The sequence below is a fragment of the Herpailurus yagouaroundi genome, unplaced genomic scaffold, assembly GCF_014898765.1.
Source record: "Herpailurus yagouaroundi ecotype Mexico unplaced genomic scaffold, PumYag 67700, whole genome shotgun sequence".
Classification (NCBI taxonomy): domain Eukaryota; kingdom Metazoa; phylum Chordata; class Mammalia; order Carnivora; family Felidae; genus Herpailurus; species Herpailurus yagouaroundi.
The window spans coordinates 8127913-8145595 of NW_024420499.1; the positions used below are offsets into that span (position 1 = coordinate 8127913).

Genomic DNA, 17683 nt, shown 5'->3' on the forward strand with positions numbered 1-17683 from the left:
AGAAGGACCTTATTTGGATCCCAAATAAATGCAAAAAATTCCCTTGAGATTCTTTCTCTCCCGCTCTCTCTCTGCTCCTACCCTGCTTGCATGTGTACTCTCTCAAAATAAACTTAAAAGAAAGAAATTACTGCCAATTTTTAAGGTATGATAATGATATTATGGTCATATTAAAATAGTTCTTATCTTTTAGAGGTAATACTAAAATTTTACAGATGAAGTGATATAATATCTGTGTCCAAAAAATGTGGGATGAGTAGGTGTAAGTATAGGTGAAACCAGATTAGTCTAGAGTTGATAACTATTGGGAACTGAGTGATGCATAACATTGGTATATTATCCATGTGCTTTTTTTTTTGTATGAGATACTGTACTTCATACTGTATTTTCCCCCATCAGTTTATTATGAAAAATTTCAAATATACGACAAAATTAAAAGAATTTTACAAGAACACTATATATCCACTACACTTAGATTTTCCCATTTTAATGCATGAGCTATGGCCATCCTTATCCATCTATTAATCCATTTTATTTGTATTCTTTTCAAATAAAGACTTCTGTTAACTTTTTGATAAAAAGTTTCAGCATGCATATCATTACCCGGTTTAATATTTGTTTAAAATATTGTAATATAAAATTTACATGAAATACACACATCTCAGTTATGTGCACTTGACAAATGTATATACTTTAGGTAACCAAAACCCCTCTCAAGATATAAAGCACTGCTATCACCCAGAATTTTCTTTCTGCCCTTTCCCAGTCAATCGCCATACATCAGTTCAAACTCTATACTAAGACAACTACTGTTCTGATTTTTCCACCAGAGATTAGTTTTTCTTGTTCTGGATCTTAATATAAATGAATTCATACAGTATGCACTCTTTTGTGTAATATTTCTATCTTCATATTATTTTAGAGTTTCGTCTATTCTGTTACAATGTTTTGTATACTAGCAGTTCATTATGCCTTGGATACCAGTCCTTAGATATATATCTTGAGAATATTTCCTCTCCATCTGCAGCTAGTCTATAGATTTTTTTTTCAGTTTCCACTTTTTAATATTCTAAATGTTTATTTATTTATTTTGAGAGAGAGAGAGAAAATGTGAGTGAGTGGGGGGAGGGGCAGAGAAAGAGGGAGAGAGAATCCCAAGCAGGCTTTGTACTATCAGCATGGAGCCTGATGCAGGGCTCAACTTCACAAACTGTGAGATCATGACCTGAGCCAAAATCAAGAGTCAGATGCTCAACTGACTGAGCCACCCAGGCACCCCATTTTTAATATATTTAAATAAAATTTATACACATTTAAGGCTTACAACAGAATGATTTTATATACATACACATAGTAAAGTGATTACTACAGTTAAACTAATTAATGTATCACTCCTCACATACATGATGGGCACCTGAAAACTACTGTTAGTGTATTTCCAGTATTCAATATAGTATCAACTATAATCATCATGCTGTACATTAGATCTTTAGACTTATTCATCCTCCATAACTACAACTTTGACTGACATCTCTCCATTTCCCCCACCTCCCTGCCCCAGGGTAACTACCATTCTACTCTCTACCTGTATAAGTATGACCTTTTTAGGTTCTATATACAGGTGAGATTATGTAGTATTTGTCTTAACCACGTGTTTCTGATGCTTTGGCATCTGGGGCTTTGGTGACCCTGGACAGACTCCTCTCTGGGCTAGCCAATTCTCAGAGAGAGAAAACAACTTGCCTTGGACCTTTCATATGCAAATCAACCATCCCAGAGCCCAGAGCCTTTATAGGGCTTCTCATACTTTGAGTCACTAATTCCCCTACCCTAATGACCCTAGGACAGGGACCAGACAATGAGGGTCAGTCCTTATACCCCTGAGCCTGCTGAAATTATTTAAACTAGTCAATCCTAAATCTGCTTATCTGCCTTGCTTGTTTGTTTCCACAGAAACCACAATAGAGGCTTGTGCTGGAGCCTGGGTGGCTCAGTCGGCTGAGCATCAGACTTCTGATTTCAGCTCAAGTCATGATCCCAGGGTTGTGGGATTGAGCCCTATGTTGGGCTCCGTGCTGAGCATGGAACCTGCTTAGATATTCTCTCTCTCTCTCTGCCTCTTTCCCCACTCACATACTCTCTCTCTCTAAAATTAAAAAAAAATGTCTCATGACCATGTTTTCCCATCACTCACTCTGCCTCCTGACTGACCCTGGTGCTACCCATGGCATGATGTATCCCCTCCTCTGGGGATCTGTGAATATAATACCTATCTTTTCAATGCCAATTGTCTCCTGATCTGATAGACTTGCCATACCTAAGTAATAATAAAACCTATATTTAAAAATGAGGGTTTGTTATACTACTCTGTTCACTTCTGTATATATGTGAATTTTTTCATAATAAAAATTGATCTCTTAGTTGATAACATTGTTGCTCTGAGCTGAATTGTGTTACCCAAAAATTTATATTTTGATTCTTTAACCCCTCAGTACCTTAGAATATGACTATATAAAGAAAATAGAGACTTTAAAGAGGCCATTAAGTTAAAATGAAGCTGTTAGTGTGGGTCCTAATCTAATCCGACTGGCATCTTTATAAGAAAATGTGGATATACAGAGAGACACCAGGGATGTGTATGCACAGAAAGACAATCAGGTGAGGACACAGCACAAAAAGATGGCCATCTGAAAGCTATGGGGTGAGGGCTCAGGAAAAGCCAAACTTGCTGACACCTTGATCAGGGACTTGTAGCCTTCAGAACTATAAAAAAAAAAAAAAATTTCTTTTGTTTAAGCCATCCAGTTTGTGGTATTTTATGGCATCCCTGGCAAACTAACACAACTGCCTACCCAAACTAGAATACTGAGTCTGTCAAATTAAGACAAAGAGTAGGTAAATGAAGCACCCCTGAAGTCATTTCCCTACTCTGTTTTAGTCAATACCTAGATATGGTTGATTGTATTTTCAAATTTTTCTCTTGTCTCTTCTCTTACTCTTTTTTCTTTATTACCACTGCTCTATCCATGGCCTTTATCATCATTTACTGGCGTGTTTGGCTCTAGAGTTGTGTCCCTTAAACCCATCCCACACATAGCATCAGAGTTTAACTATTAAAACGCAAATCAAGATTCCAGGACCCATGAGCAGAGAGGCGTGTGGGACATTCCAGTCGGCCCTGGCAGGTTGATTTTACTGAGAGAGGAAGATGGCGGCATAGGACGATGCTGGGCTCACCGCATTCTGCTGACCAGTTAGATTCCACCCACATTTGCCTAAATAACCCAGAAAACCCCCAGAAGACTAGCAGAATGGACTCTCTGGAGCCAAGCGTAGACGAGAGGCCCATGGAAGAGGGTAGGAAGGGCAGAGAGGCGGTGCGTGCTACATGGACCAGGAGGGAGGGAGCTGGGTGGTGGAGGGGCAGTCCGTCTGGCAAGGCAGAGCCCCCGAGTCTGGCTTGCAAAAGCAGAGGGGCCAGAGAGAGTGTGTTCTGACAGCCAGCGGGACTTAACATCTGGAATGTTATAAGTCAACAGCTCTGTTCCGAGAGCGGGAGGGCTCGAGGACAACGGGAAGGAGAGTTGTTGAGCCCCGGAGGACAGAGCTCAGCTTGGCGGGGGAACAAAGGCACTAGGAAGCACCATCTCCCTTGCCCATCCCCCAGCCAAAATCCCAAAGGGAACCAGTTTCTGTCATGGAACTTCCTTGCATTGCGCAAATACCCAATGCCGTGCTTCTGCGGATCCATCCCTCCAACGGGTCTGCCTCCCTCCTGGTGCCCTAGGGCCTCTCCCGAAGCAGACCACTGAAGGCAAAGCGAGCTGAGTCTGCCCCTTCTGCCCCTCTGCACCGTGCGGATCCACCCTAGCTAATACGCCAGATCCCATCGAAGCAGCACCACAAGCCTGGCAGTGCACAAGTAGCCCAGACAGGGACAATACCACTCCACAGTGAGTCCTGCCCCTCGGAGAGGGGAAGATAAGGTACACACCAGTCTGACTGTGGCCCCAGTGGTGGGCTGGGGCCAGACATCAGGTCTGACTGAAGTCCCGCCCACCAACGCAAGTAACTCCAGACAGCACAGAGGAAGAGCCCTGCAGTTCTGCGCCACTCCAGGGACTATCCAAGATGACGAACCGGACGAATTCTCCTCAAAAGAAACTCCAGGAAGTAGCGACAGCTAACGAACTAATCAAAAATGATTTAAGCAATGTAACAGAAAATGAATTTAAAATAATAGTTATAAAAGTAATCGCTGGGCTTGAAAAAAGTATAGAGGACAGCAGAGAATCTATTACTACAGAGATCAAGGGACTAAGAAACAGTCAGGAAGAGCTAAAAAATGCTAGAACTGAGCTGCAAAATAAAATGGAGGCAACCACAGCTTGGATTGAAGAGGCAGAGGAGAGAATAGGTGAATTAGAAGATAAAATTATGGAAAAAGGGGAAGCTGAGAAAAAGAGAGATAAAAAAAATCCAGGAGTATGAGGGGAGAATTAGAGAACTAAGTGACACAAATAAACGTAATAATCTATGCATAATTGGTATTCCAGAGGAGGAGGAGAGAGGGAAAGGTGCTGAAGGTGTACTTGAAGAAATAATAGCTGAGAACTTCCCGGATCTGGGGAAGGAAAAAGGCACTGAAATCCAAGAGGCACAGAGAACTCCCTTCAGAACTCAACTAACTTGAATCGATCTTCTGCACAACATATCATAGTCAAACTGGCAAAATACAAGGATAAAGAGAAAATTCTGAAAGCAGCTAGGAATAAACATGCTCTAACATAAAAAGGGAGACCGATAAGACTCATGATGGATTTATCTACTGAAACTTGGCAGGCCAGAAAGGAATGGCAGGAAATCTTCAATGTGATGAACAGAAAATATATGCAGCCGATAATCCTCTATTCAGCAAGTCTGTCATTCAGAATAGAAGAAATAAAGGTTTCCCCAAACAAACAAAAACTGAAGGAATTCGTCACCACTAAACCAGCCCTACAAGAGGTCCTAAGGGGGATCCTGTGAGACAAAGTACCAGAGACATCACTACAAGCATGAAACCTACAGACATCACAATGACTCTAAACCCATATCTTTCTATAAAAACACTGAATGTAAATGGACTAAATGCTCCAACCAGAAGACATAGGGTATTAAAATGGTTAAAAAAAAAACCAAGATCCATCTATTTGCTGTCTACAAGAGACTCATTTTAGAACTGAGGACACTTTCAGATTGAAAGTAAGGGGATGGAGAACTATTTATCATGCTACTGGAAGCCAAAAGAAAGCTGGAGTAGCCATACTTATATCAGACAAACTAGACTTTAAATGAAAGGCTGTAACAAGAGATGAAGAAGGACATTATATAATAGTGACAGGGACAATCCATCAGGAAGAGCTAACAATTATAAATGTCTATGCGCCGAATACCGGAGCACCCAAATATATAAAACAATTACTCATAAACATAAGCAACCTTATTGATAAGAATGTGGTAATTGCAGGGGACTTTAACCCCACTTACAGAAATGGATAGATCATCTAGACACAGGATCAATAAAGAAACAAGGGCCCTGAATGAGACATTGGATCAGATGGACTTGACAGATCTATTTAGAACTCTGCATCCCAAAGCAACAGAATATACTTTCTTCTCGAGTGCACATGGAACATTCTCCAAGATAGATCACATACTGGGTCACAAAACAGCCCTTCATAATTATACAAGAATTGAGATCATACCATGCATACATTCAGACCACAATGCTATGAAGCTTGAAATAAACCACAGGAAAAAGTCTGGAAAACCTCCAAAAGCATGCAGGTTAAAGAACACCGCTACTAAAGAATGAATGGGTCAACCAGGAAATTAGAGAAGAAATTAAGAAATATATGGAAACAAATGAAAATGAAAATACAATAATCCAAATGCTTTGGGATACAGCGAAGGGAGTCCTGAGAGGAAAATACATTGCAATCCAGGCCTATCTCAAGAAACAAGAACAATCCCAAATACAAAATCTAACAGCACACCTAAAGGAAATAGAAGCAGAACAGGAAAGACACCCCAAACCCAGCAGAAGAAGACAAATAATAAAGATCAGAGCAGAAATAAACAATATAGAATCTAAAAAAACTGTAGAGCAGATCAATGAAACCAAGAGTTGGTTTTTTGAAAAAGAAACAAAATTGATAAACCTCTAGCCAGGCTTCTCAAAAAGAAAAGGCAGATGACCCAAATAGATAAAATCATGAATGAAAATGGAATTATTACAACCAATCCCTCAGAAATACAAGCAATTATCAGGGAATACTATGAAAAATTATATGCCAACAAACTGGACAACCTGGAAGAAATGGACAAATTCCTAAACACCCACACACTTCCAAAACTCAATCAGGAGGAAATAGAAAGCTTGAACAGACCCATAACCAGTGAAGAAATTGAATCAGTTATCAAAAATCTCCCAACAAATAAGAGTCCAGGACCAGATGGCTTCCCAGGGGAATTCTACCAGACATTTAAAGCAGAAATAATACCTATCCTTCTCAAGCTATTCCAAAAAATAGAAAGGGAAGGAAAACTTCCAGACTCATTCTATGAAGCCAGTATTACTTTGATTCCTAAACCAGACAGAGACCCAGCAAAAAAAGAGAACTACAGGCCAATATCCCTGATGAATATAGATGCAAAAATTCTCAACAAGATACTAGCAAATCGAATTCAACAGCATATAAAAAGAATTATTCACCATGATCAAGTGGGATTCATTCCTGGGCTGCAGGGCTGGTTCAACACTCGCAAATCAATCAATGTGATACATCACATTAATAAAAGAAAAGATAAGAACCATATGATCCTGTCAATCGATACAGAAAAAGCATTTGACAAAATTCAGCATCCTTTCGTAATAAACACCTTTGAGAAAGTTGGTATAGAAGCAACATACTTAAACATCATAAAAGCCATTTATGAGAAGCCCACAGCTAGTATCATTCTCAATGGGGAAAAACTGAGAGCTTTCCCCCTGAGATCAGGAACACGACAGGGATGTCCACTCTCACCGCTATTGTTTCACATAGTGTTGGAAGTTGTAGCATCAGCAATGAGACAACAAAAGGAAATCCAAGGCATCAAAATTGGCAAAGATGAAGTCAAGCTTTCGCTTTTTGCAGATGACATGATATTATATATGGAAAATCTGATAGATTCCACCAAAAGCCTGCTAGAACTGATACATGAATTCAGCAAAGTCGCAGGATACAAAATCCATGTACAGAAATCAGTTGCATTCTTATCCACTAATAATGAAGCAGCAGAAAGACAAATAAAGAAACTGATCCCTTTCACAACTGCACCAAGAAGCATAAAATACCTAGGAATAAACCTAACCAAAGATGTAAAAGATCTGTATGCTGAAAAGTATAGAAAGCTTATGAAAGAAATTGAAGAAGGTATAAAGAAATGGAAAAACATTCCGTGCTCATGGATTGGAAGAATAAGTATTGTTAAAATGTCAATACTACCCAAAGCTATCTACACATTCAATGCAATCTCAATCAAAATTGCACCAGCATTCTTCTCGAAGCTAGAACAAACAATCCTAAAATTCATACGAACCACAAAAGGCCCCGAACAGCCTAAGTCATTTTGAAGAAGAAGACCAAAGCTGGAGGCATCACAATCCCAGACTTTAGCCTCTACTACAAAGCTGTCATCATCAAGACAGCATGGTATTGGCACAAAAACAGACACATAGACCAATGGAATAGAATAGAAACCCCAGAACTAGACCCACAAACGTATGGCCAACTAATCTTTGACAAAGCAGGAAAGATTATCCAATGGAAAAAAGACAGTGTCTTTAACAAATGGTGCTGGGAGAACTGGTCAGCAACATGCAGAAGGATGAGACTAGACCACTTCCTTACACCATTCACAAAAACAAACTCAAAATGGATAAAGGACCTGAATGTGAGACAGGAAACCATCAAAACCATAGAGGAGAAAGCAGGAAAAGACCTCTGACCTCAGCTGCAGCAATTTCTTACTTGCCACATCCCCAAGGGCAAGGGAATTAAAAGCAAAAATGAAATATTGGGACCTCATGAAGATAAAAAGCTTCTGCACAGCAAAGGAAACAACCAATAAAACTAAAAGGCAACCAACGGAATGGGAAAAGATATTTGCCAATGACACATCGGACAAAGGGCTAGTATCCAAAATCTATAAAGAGCTCACCAAACTCCACACCCAAAAAACAAATAATCCAGTGAAGAAATGGGCAGAAAACATGAATAGACACTTCTCTAAAGAAGACATCTAGATGGCCAACAGGCACATGAAAAGATGCTCAACGTCGCTCTTCATCAGGGAAATACAAATCAAAACCACACTCAGATATCACCTCACACCAGTCAGAGTAGCTAAAATGAACAAATCAGGAGACTATAGATGCTGGAGAGGATGTGGAGAAACGGGAACCCTCTTGCACTGTTGGTGGGAATGCAAACTGGTGCAGCCGCTCTGGAAAACAGTGTGGAGGGTCCTCAAAAAATTAAAAATAGATCTACCCTATGACCCAGCAATAGCACTGTTAGGAATTTACCCAAGGGATACAGGAGTGCTGATGCATAGGGGCACTTGCACCCCAATGTTTATAGCAGCACTTTCAACAATAGCCAAATTATGGAAAGAGCCTAAATGTCCATCATCTGATGAATGGATCAAGAAATTGTGGTTTATATATACAATGGAATACTACGTGGCAATGAGAAAGGATGAAATATGGCCCTTTGTAGTAACGTGGATGGAACTGGAGAGTGTTAAGTGAAATAAGTCATAGAGAGAAAGACAGATACCGTATGTTTTCACTCTTATGTGGATCCTGAGAAAGTTAACAGACGTCCATGGGGGAGGGGAAGAAAAAAAAAGAGGTTAGAGAGGGAGAGAGCCAAAGCATAAGAGACTCTTAAAAACTGAGAAGAAACTGAGGGTTGATGGGGCGTGGGAGGGAGGGGAGGGTGGGTGTGGGGTATTGAGGAGGGCACCTTTTGGGGTAAACACTGGGTGTTGTTGGAAACCAATTTGACAATAAGTTTCGTATTAAAAAAATGAAAAAAAAATAAAACTTACCATTTACTTATGTTAAATAAAATAAAATGAAATCACATTATGCCATACTGCCTCTTAATGTTTTCCAAAATCTCTCCCTTAGTGACTAGAGAATAAATCCAAGTTTCTTCATATGGCATACTAGGTCCTCCATTAATGTCGATGTTTAATATTTCTTCAGCCATTAGACTACTCCCTGTCTTACACTTTATACTCTAGCAACACCACAACAGTTGGTGGTTCCATGAGATTTCCATGAAATGTCTTATCTTTGTACCTATGCTAAAACTCTTGTAGGCTTATATACACTTAGCTAATTTGACAAACCTCTATTCATCTTTTAAGAATTAGTTCAAGTATCACCTGTATACTCTAGTGTTTTAAACTTATCTTTTATTTTTTTAGACAGAAAAATTGGAAAAATACATAGAATACCATAGTAAATACCAGTATATCCAACATCCAGAATTCACATTTTCAGACTTATATTTTGCCATCTTTGCTTCAAATACTGTCATGTATTTTACTGTATAAGTTTTCAAACATCAACAGTAGGTAGGAGAGTACAACAAATCCCCATGATTCTACCATCCAGTTTTAACATTTATCACCACATGGCCACCCTTCTTTCATGTATATTCTATGCTACTCCCAAACCTACTGTTCTTTTTAAAGCAAATCTTTGAGATATCATTTTACCCATAAATAATTCAACGTGTATCTTTAAAAGACTTCTTAAAAAACATGATATCATAACACTATTAATAATAATAATTTTAATGTATTATCAAATATTGTGGTCAAATTTTTCCATGGTCTCATAAACTATTTGAATTTGGTTTGCTCACATCAGGATGCTTCAGATAAAATAAAATAATAAAATAAACAGAACACTTAAGATGAGTTTTAAATCACCTTTCTTTACCCTTCCTGGCCACATTCTCTTCTTTCCTCCCCTAGAGACAACTAATGTCATTAATTACCTATATATCTTTCCATTCCAGAATAGATTCCTATATATGTATCTATGAAAAATAAATAGTTTGGCTTTGGACATTCTTAGAAATGTGTATAAATTAAATTATAATACCCTCTTGTAGTTTTTTTTTTTTATTTAAAAAAAAATATTTTTTTCAACGTTTTTTATTTATTTTTGGGACAGAGAGAGACAGAGCATGAACGGGGGAGGGGCAGAGAGAGAGGGAGACACAGAATCGGAAACAGGCTCCAGGCTCCGAGCCATCAGCCCAGAGCCTGACGCGGGGCTCGAACTCATGGACCGTGAGATCGTGACCTGGCTGAAGTCGGACGCTTAACCCACTGCGCCACCCAGGCGCCCCCCTCTTGTAGTTTTAAAAACAGTTATAAGTTTTATACTCTTTCATTACTACAACTGTTCATTTGTAGTTTTCTTTTTTAAATTTTTTTAAAATTTTTATTTATTTTTGAGACAGAGAGAGACAGAGCGTGAACGGGGGAGGGGCAGAGAGAGAGGGAGACAGAATTGGAAGCAGGCTCCAGGCTCTGAGCCATCAGCCCAGAGCCCGACACGGGGCTCGAACTCACGGACTGTGAGATCGTGACCTGAGCTGCAGTCGGACGCTTAACCGACTGAGCCACCCAGGTGCCCCTGTAGTTTTCTTTTTTATTCTTGGTCAGTATTGCTAGAGATTTCTCTACTGTGTAAATCTCTTAAGAGAACCAGCTTTAGGTTCCACTATTCTCTTTTTTGTTTTATATTTCACTAATTTGTTTGTAATTTTATTCTCATATTTTACTGACTCTAAAATGGTATAGGGGTGCCTGGCTGGCTCAGTCAGTAGAACATGTGACTCTTGATTTTGGGATTTGAATTACTTAAAAATAAAATATTTAAAAATACAATAAAATGCTTCAAATTTTAAAACACGTCATTATTTCATGTGCCACTAAAAAAATAGATTGCCAATTAAATAATGATGTATAATTCATTTTGGAATGTGCATCCCAGTATCAGAGATGTTAAAATATGCAAAAATGGATATCTTGGAACTGATGACATATAGATTTTCCATCTGTTTAATTTGGGTTTGATTTTCTCCATTAGATTTTTTTTAAATTTTATTTAAATATAAGTTAGTTAACATACCATTAGATTCCTTTAAACATATTGAAACTTTTTTTATGGCCACAGTATGGTTAATCTTGGTAAATGTTCTATGTGTACTTGAAAAGAATATGTATTCTGCCATTATTAGGTAGAGTGTTCTGTAAATATAACGTCAAGTTGGTTGATAATGTTATATATTCTTACTGATTTACTGTCTAGTTTTTCCTATCAATTCTTGGGAAAGGGATGTTAAAGTCCTTAAACATAATTGTGGATTTGTCTGTTTCTCCATTCAATTTGTCAGTTGCCATTTACCTAGAAGCTTTATTGTAAGGTATCTACACATTTAGGATTGGCATGTTTTTCTCGACAATTGTAAACAGTATAATATTCTTCTTTATTCCCTGCTCTGAAATCTACTTTGGTAAGTATAGCCACTCCAGTTTTCTTTTTCATGCTATATATATATTTTCCATCTTTTTATATTGCATCTTTAAATTTAAAGTGGGTCTCTTTTAGATAGTATATAGCTGGCTCTTACTTTTTCATCCAATATAATAATCTCTGCTTCTTTATTGGGATGTTCATACTATTTAGTTTAATGTAATTAACAATACAAGGCTTAAATTTGTTATTTTGCTATTTTTTTCTATTTGACAAATTTCTTCATGTCCCTTTTTCTCTTGTCCTGCCTTCTCTTGGATTGAATATATTAAAAAATAATTCCATTTAGCTCTAACATTGACTTATTAGCAATGCCCTTTTTTAGTGGTTGCTATAGGGTTTATAACATACAACTTTAACTTATTATATCCAAGCAATGTTATGCTACTTCATGCATACAGTATAAATACTTCATAACAGTATTATCTCCATATCCCCTCTTGCCTCTGAGATCTTGTGGTCATACATTTCACTTCTATATAAACTACGAAGTTTACATTTTTATTATTTTTCAGTGAAAACATCAAAACAGAATATATATGTTTATATAATATATATATAATATATACATATATATTATATATATATTATATATATAAGTTTATTTTGAGAAAAAAGAGCTCATGCATGGGGAGGGGAGGGGCAGAAAGAGAGAGAGGGGGAGAGAGAGAATCCCAAGCAGGCTCTGCAGCGCCTGATGCGGGGCTCAATTTCATGAACTGTGAGATCATGACCTGAGCTGAAATCGAGTCAGATGCTCAACCGACTGAGTCACCCAGGTGCCCCAAGTGTGTCTCTTATATGCAGCATATAACTAGATTAATTTTTAAAACTGATGCATGAAAGCTTAACATGTTTTCATTTGTTGAAATTGTTGATGTATTTGGAATTATTTGTGCTATATAATTTTGTGGTTTTTCTTAATCATGTGTTTTCTTTCCTTCTTTCCTACCTTCCATTGTCCTGATCAAATTTTCACAATTCCCCTTTTTTTCTGTGCTGCTTTGAAAGCTATACCCCCTATACCTATTCTTTCAGCATGCCCTTAAAAATTTAACTTTCATGTTTGAAATTACAAAGCCTACAGTTCACCAATCACTTCCTTTCTCCATAAAGATAAAATGACCTAACAATGCTTTCTCATCTTCCCACCTATCTTATTTTAAATAGTATTTTAGTTTTACTTTGTTTCAAATCCCATGAAATTATTTACCATAGTTATTAATTTTTACTGCCTATTTTTAGTTATATTTACCAATATTTCACCAACTTCTTTCCTCATAATTTCTTCTCGCATTTTGATACTTATTTGGTTTATTTTAATTCTTTAGTAACTCTCATTGAGACAATATGAGTAATAACTCTCACAGTCTCTGAATATCTAGAAGTATATATATTTCACCCTCAAAGTTTGTTTAGATAGACATAGAATTCTAGGTTGGAAAACATTTTCTTTCAAGATTTTGAAGACATTTTCCATTATCTAAGGCATCTATGTTGCTGGTAAGAAATCTTCCAGTCTAATTATATTTCTTTTGTAGATGAATATGTGTTTTCTTTCTGGCAATTTAAGATTTAAATTTTTTTTAATTTTTATATCTGAGTGAGCAAGCAAGCAGGGAACAGGCAGAGAGAGACAGAGACTGTCTCTGACAGAGACAGAGACAGAGAATGTAAAGTAGGCTCCAGGTTCTGAGCTGTCAGCATAGAGCCCGACATGGGGCTCAAACTCACAAGTCATAAGATCATGACCTGAGCTGAAGTCAGACGCTTAACCGCTTAACTGACTGAGCCACCCAGGCGCCCCTCTTTCTGGCAGTTTTTAAGATATTTACTATCTGTGATGCAGTGCAGGTTCACTACGATGCATCTGCATATGAATTTAATTCTTCTGCTCAGGATTCATTGTGATCCTTCAACCTAATGATTAATATATAATCCTTAATTTTGAAAATGTATCCTTCAAATATTGATTCTTCTTGATTATTCTGTCTTCCTGGAACTTTTATTAGATATAAATTGAACCTTCTCACCCTATCAACCATGGCAGTTTCCCAGATGTTTACTAATTAATTACACACATTTCAATAATATTGGGAGTGTGATCTTTGTTCGGTTACATACATTATTCTTTTCTTTTACCTTGCCAAACTCTTTAACTATCTCTGGTGTGATTTCCTCTGTACCTATCTTCCAAATGTACTAATTCTCTCTTCATCTACATTTGCTTCCTCTTCAACCCATTGTAAATATATAACTTATGGTTTCTATTCACTCCTTTAACCTTTTAAACACGTATTTACTTGAAAGCCTCTTTCTGATTGGTTTCGTATTTCTAGTTCCTAGGCTATAAATTTTCCCTACATATTACATCTGATCACATTGCCTCAAAGTAGTTCATTTTCTTGGCAAATCTGTAATTTTTTTAATCATGAATTCTCTACATTTTCTATGGGAGTCCCAAATACCCTAGGTTATAAGATGCCTCTTTGAGGCAGTTTCACACCTACCCTTGTCAAGACCTTAAGGTTTTCACTGATTTGAGATCAGATATTACTGTTAACTCCTTAGCTCAGTGTCCTCACCATTATAGTCCACTGAACTGTGACCACACCTCCACGTTGCACAGGTCTAAGATTCCAATTTCTCTCAGGTGACTTTTTCCTAACTATTGTCCAGAGGATAAAGAAAGCTCCTTGATACTTCCCCACACCAATGGACATACTTTCTCTGGTCCTTCATAACCTTCCAACTTTATTTTAGCTCTACTTCACATGCAGGAGGCCTGTGGTCTGGACTCTCCTTGCCATATAGTTATTATACCTCAGCCTATAATCATTCAGGCCTCTATCTAGTTCTGAAATGCCCAAGAGCAGTTTTAATTTTAGTTCCTACTCACTGCTAAATTTAAAATGTTTTATTTCTAGCACCCAAGGATTTTTCATTCTTGCTCTGAGCTTTGTCATATATTTATAGTATAATGATTTCCCCCTTATTCTCTATGCTTTAATTTTTGGGGGGGATGCAGACTTCACATCCTTTCGTGGGCTTTTAATCTGCCAGACTGACAAGAAATCAACTGCAAAATAAGAGTAACTCAAGGGGCTCCTGGGTAGCTCAGTCAGTTGAGTGTTCGATCTCAGCTCAGGTCATGACCTCATTGCTTGTGAGTTTGAGCCCCGCATCAGGCTCTGTGATGATAGCTCAGAGCTTGGAGCCTGCTTTAGATTCTGTGTCTCTGTCTCTCTCTGCTCTTCCCCCACTCTCACTCTTTCTCTCTCAAAAATAAACCAACATAAAAAAATAAAGAATAACTCAAAAAGCACGAAAGACAAAGTGTTAAAAAGTCTAGTCCAGTGAGATAAGCCCTTATAAGACCAGATTTAAACCACTCTGAGGCACTAAATTGCCCTACAAAATTACTTCAGAAATGAGCCAAATATTCAAACCAGTCAACCCAATAGCAAAGAAAGCTTTACCTATGTTTATTTAAGCTTTACCTATATTTATTTTCAAATAAAATTTAAACTTCCTACTTTATTCTTCTGGCAATTAAAAACAGTATATCTGACAGGACATACTGTCAAATAAACAAATTGCTAAGTATAGGTTTGTTTACATTTACTTCCACTTTGGTGATGATACCAAATTATTTTAAAGTTGGGACCAGGATTTTGACAAGGACCTGAACTAATATAAATAAAAAACAAAAGAAAAACAACTATCTATATATCTATTTAAAGTACTTCTATCGTGCTAAACATAGGCATGACACAAAGAATGCAGAATCAAAGCAAACAGTAATCTGTATATAATAATGTTCCAGAAAGATTTCAAAAATAATAATCAACATCATCAAAGCAACATACGTTGGAAAATGTTTGGTGTGTCAGGTCTATTTCCTCTTTGTGCAGAAGTTTCTGGCTGAGGTACAGGAATTCTACAAAAGATTAAAAAAAGGATAACCAATAGTTACAAAAAGAGACTTGAATGAAAAAAAAACTAATTGGTCCATTCAGAATTTATTCTAACTCAATAAATTTAGAAATTGTATAGGTTTAGTTTCTTAAAGCACTGCATTAAAAAATTAAGGAGCATATATTCATATTATGAATAAACATGCATATATAACATAATTCAAATACTTCAGTAGATTTAAATATTCTTTTAATAAGGAGAATCCCACAAAAGGAAGTATTTATCTTTGTTAAATTTCAATGAAAGATGGATATATATATATATATATGTGTATATATATTTCATTCTTTTGGACAGAAATTTAAAAATTAGTTCAATGGCCTATTTTCATGGTTGCTTTGTTCAAATATTCTGGGAAACCATCTGGCCTAATTCTCTAGCTTCAATTCAAAGTTTTCTACAAGGCTTATGCTCCTTCCAGTTCGTATTCCTCTTTCAAAATTTAACTCCAGCATTATTTCCTAAAAGAATCCATCCTTGATCTCTAGTCAAGACTCACTGCTCCTTGTACATGCTGTCATAGCACCAGAAATAAACGTCTATCACAGCATTCATCACTCTGTATTGAAATTACAGGCTTATGAGTCTGTCTTTCCCACCAGATTCTGCTATAAGCTCTGCTATAAGGTCTACAAAAGTATAGACTTTATTTTTGTATCTCTATAGAATATCTACTCAATAACATTTTATTGAACTGAAATAAATGGAGGAAAAGGGAACTATCTTATTTTGAAACTGAGGAGAAGCCTACTTTTATAAGGAAAGATTTCCATCTTGTGGGCTATTAGCATATTCCTGTGATGAGATTTTTCTATTGTTTTATTTCCACAACTAAAAGCATAAAGTAAAACAGAAATGTCATATTGTTGAATGCCACCATAATATTGCTCAACTTATTTTATCAATGGATTTTTTTTCTTACAATGGTAGTATTTGTTACTTTGCTAGTGAGATATATTAATGAACTAAAAAGAAGCAGCTTTCGTGAAAGAAGAATGCATCCATTTCTTTACCTTTAAACCCCAGCAAATAAAGGCATAATTATAGTTGTAATTTTACCTTTTTTTAATCATCAAAAATTTGGTATCTCCAGAAATTAGAAAGCTGAAAACATCAACTGTGAAAGTAACTAACTAAAAAAATAGTTAAATTACATGTATCTTGAGATCCTTTAACAGCATGTATCTACTTTTTAATACATGTGATTAGGAAGTGACTTTTTCCATCTGAAACAAATTAGACGAAATAGTTTCCAAAACCCTAATAGCATTATTATATTGTACAGAAGTTTTAAAAAAGTGGCTTAGGAGATTTTTACTGGAATATGTAATTTGTATGACATAAATGTCTTAAAGGTGAGGGGCTAAATGACAGAAGTGGAGGTATACAATGTCAATGGGTATCAACTGAGGAAACAAAAAAAGAGAAATGAAAAGTGAAAAGATAAAAAGTATAGAAAAATAAACAGAGGAAGAAAGGGAAAAGAGCTAAAAGAATAGAATACTGCATATGCTGGGTAGGGGCAGAATAGTATAGAATTATGTCACAGGCTGGAAGTTATACTCTAACCTTGTCCTTTTCATGAACTTATCAACCTTAGATAAAAGTCATGCAGATGCTAAAAAATGCCATTCCCTCATCTGCGTAACAGGATTATAATTAATATTACTGAAGTCTTAGAAAGTGTCTCATGCAAAGAAATTAAAAGTACTTAATATACATATGCACATGTATAAATGCTATATTTTATCTTTGCTGAATCTTAGATTCCTCCAAGTCAAAAATAATTAAAATGGTTATAAATGGAGTTAGTGTTCTAAGGTTCTAGCATTATCAGGAATACAGGAAAATAATTTGTATTTAACTACAATAAATTAAGTGTTCAGACTGTAATTTATAGAGCAACCACTCAACAACATGTAACCAAAAGAAGGGAAACTGAATAATTAAAACTATTTGATTAAGCAGTACAAAAATTAATATAAACCCAAATATATCACTAATTTCACTAATACAGGGAACAAATAGTTTAAGTAAAAGACAAAGATTGCT

General features: G+C 36.6%; 1 protein-coding gene across 1 annotated transcript in view; it reads right to left on the minus strand.

Annotated features, from left to right (window-relative positions):
- The window catches only part of RADX (RPA1 related single stranded DNA binding protein, X-linked), a 102375-nt gene that overhangs the window by 47145 nt on the left and 37547 nt on the right, over nt 1-17683 (minus strand). The window contains exon 11 of the mRNA XM_040468379.1: nt 15523-15593. Coding sequence (XP_040324313.1) covers nt 15523-15593 — 71 coding nt within the window. The remainder of the gene's footprint in view (nt 1-15522; nt 15594-17683) is intronic.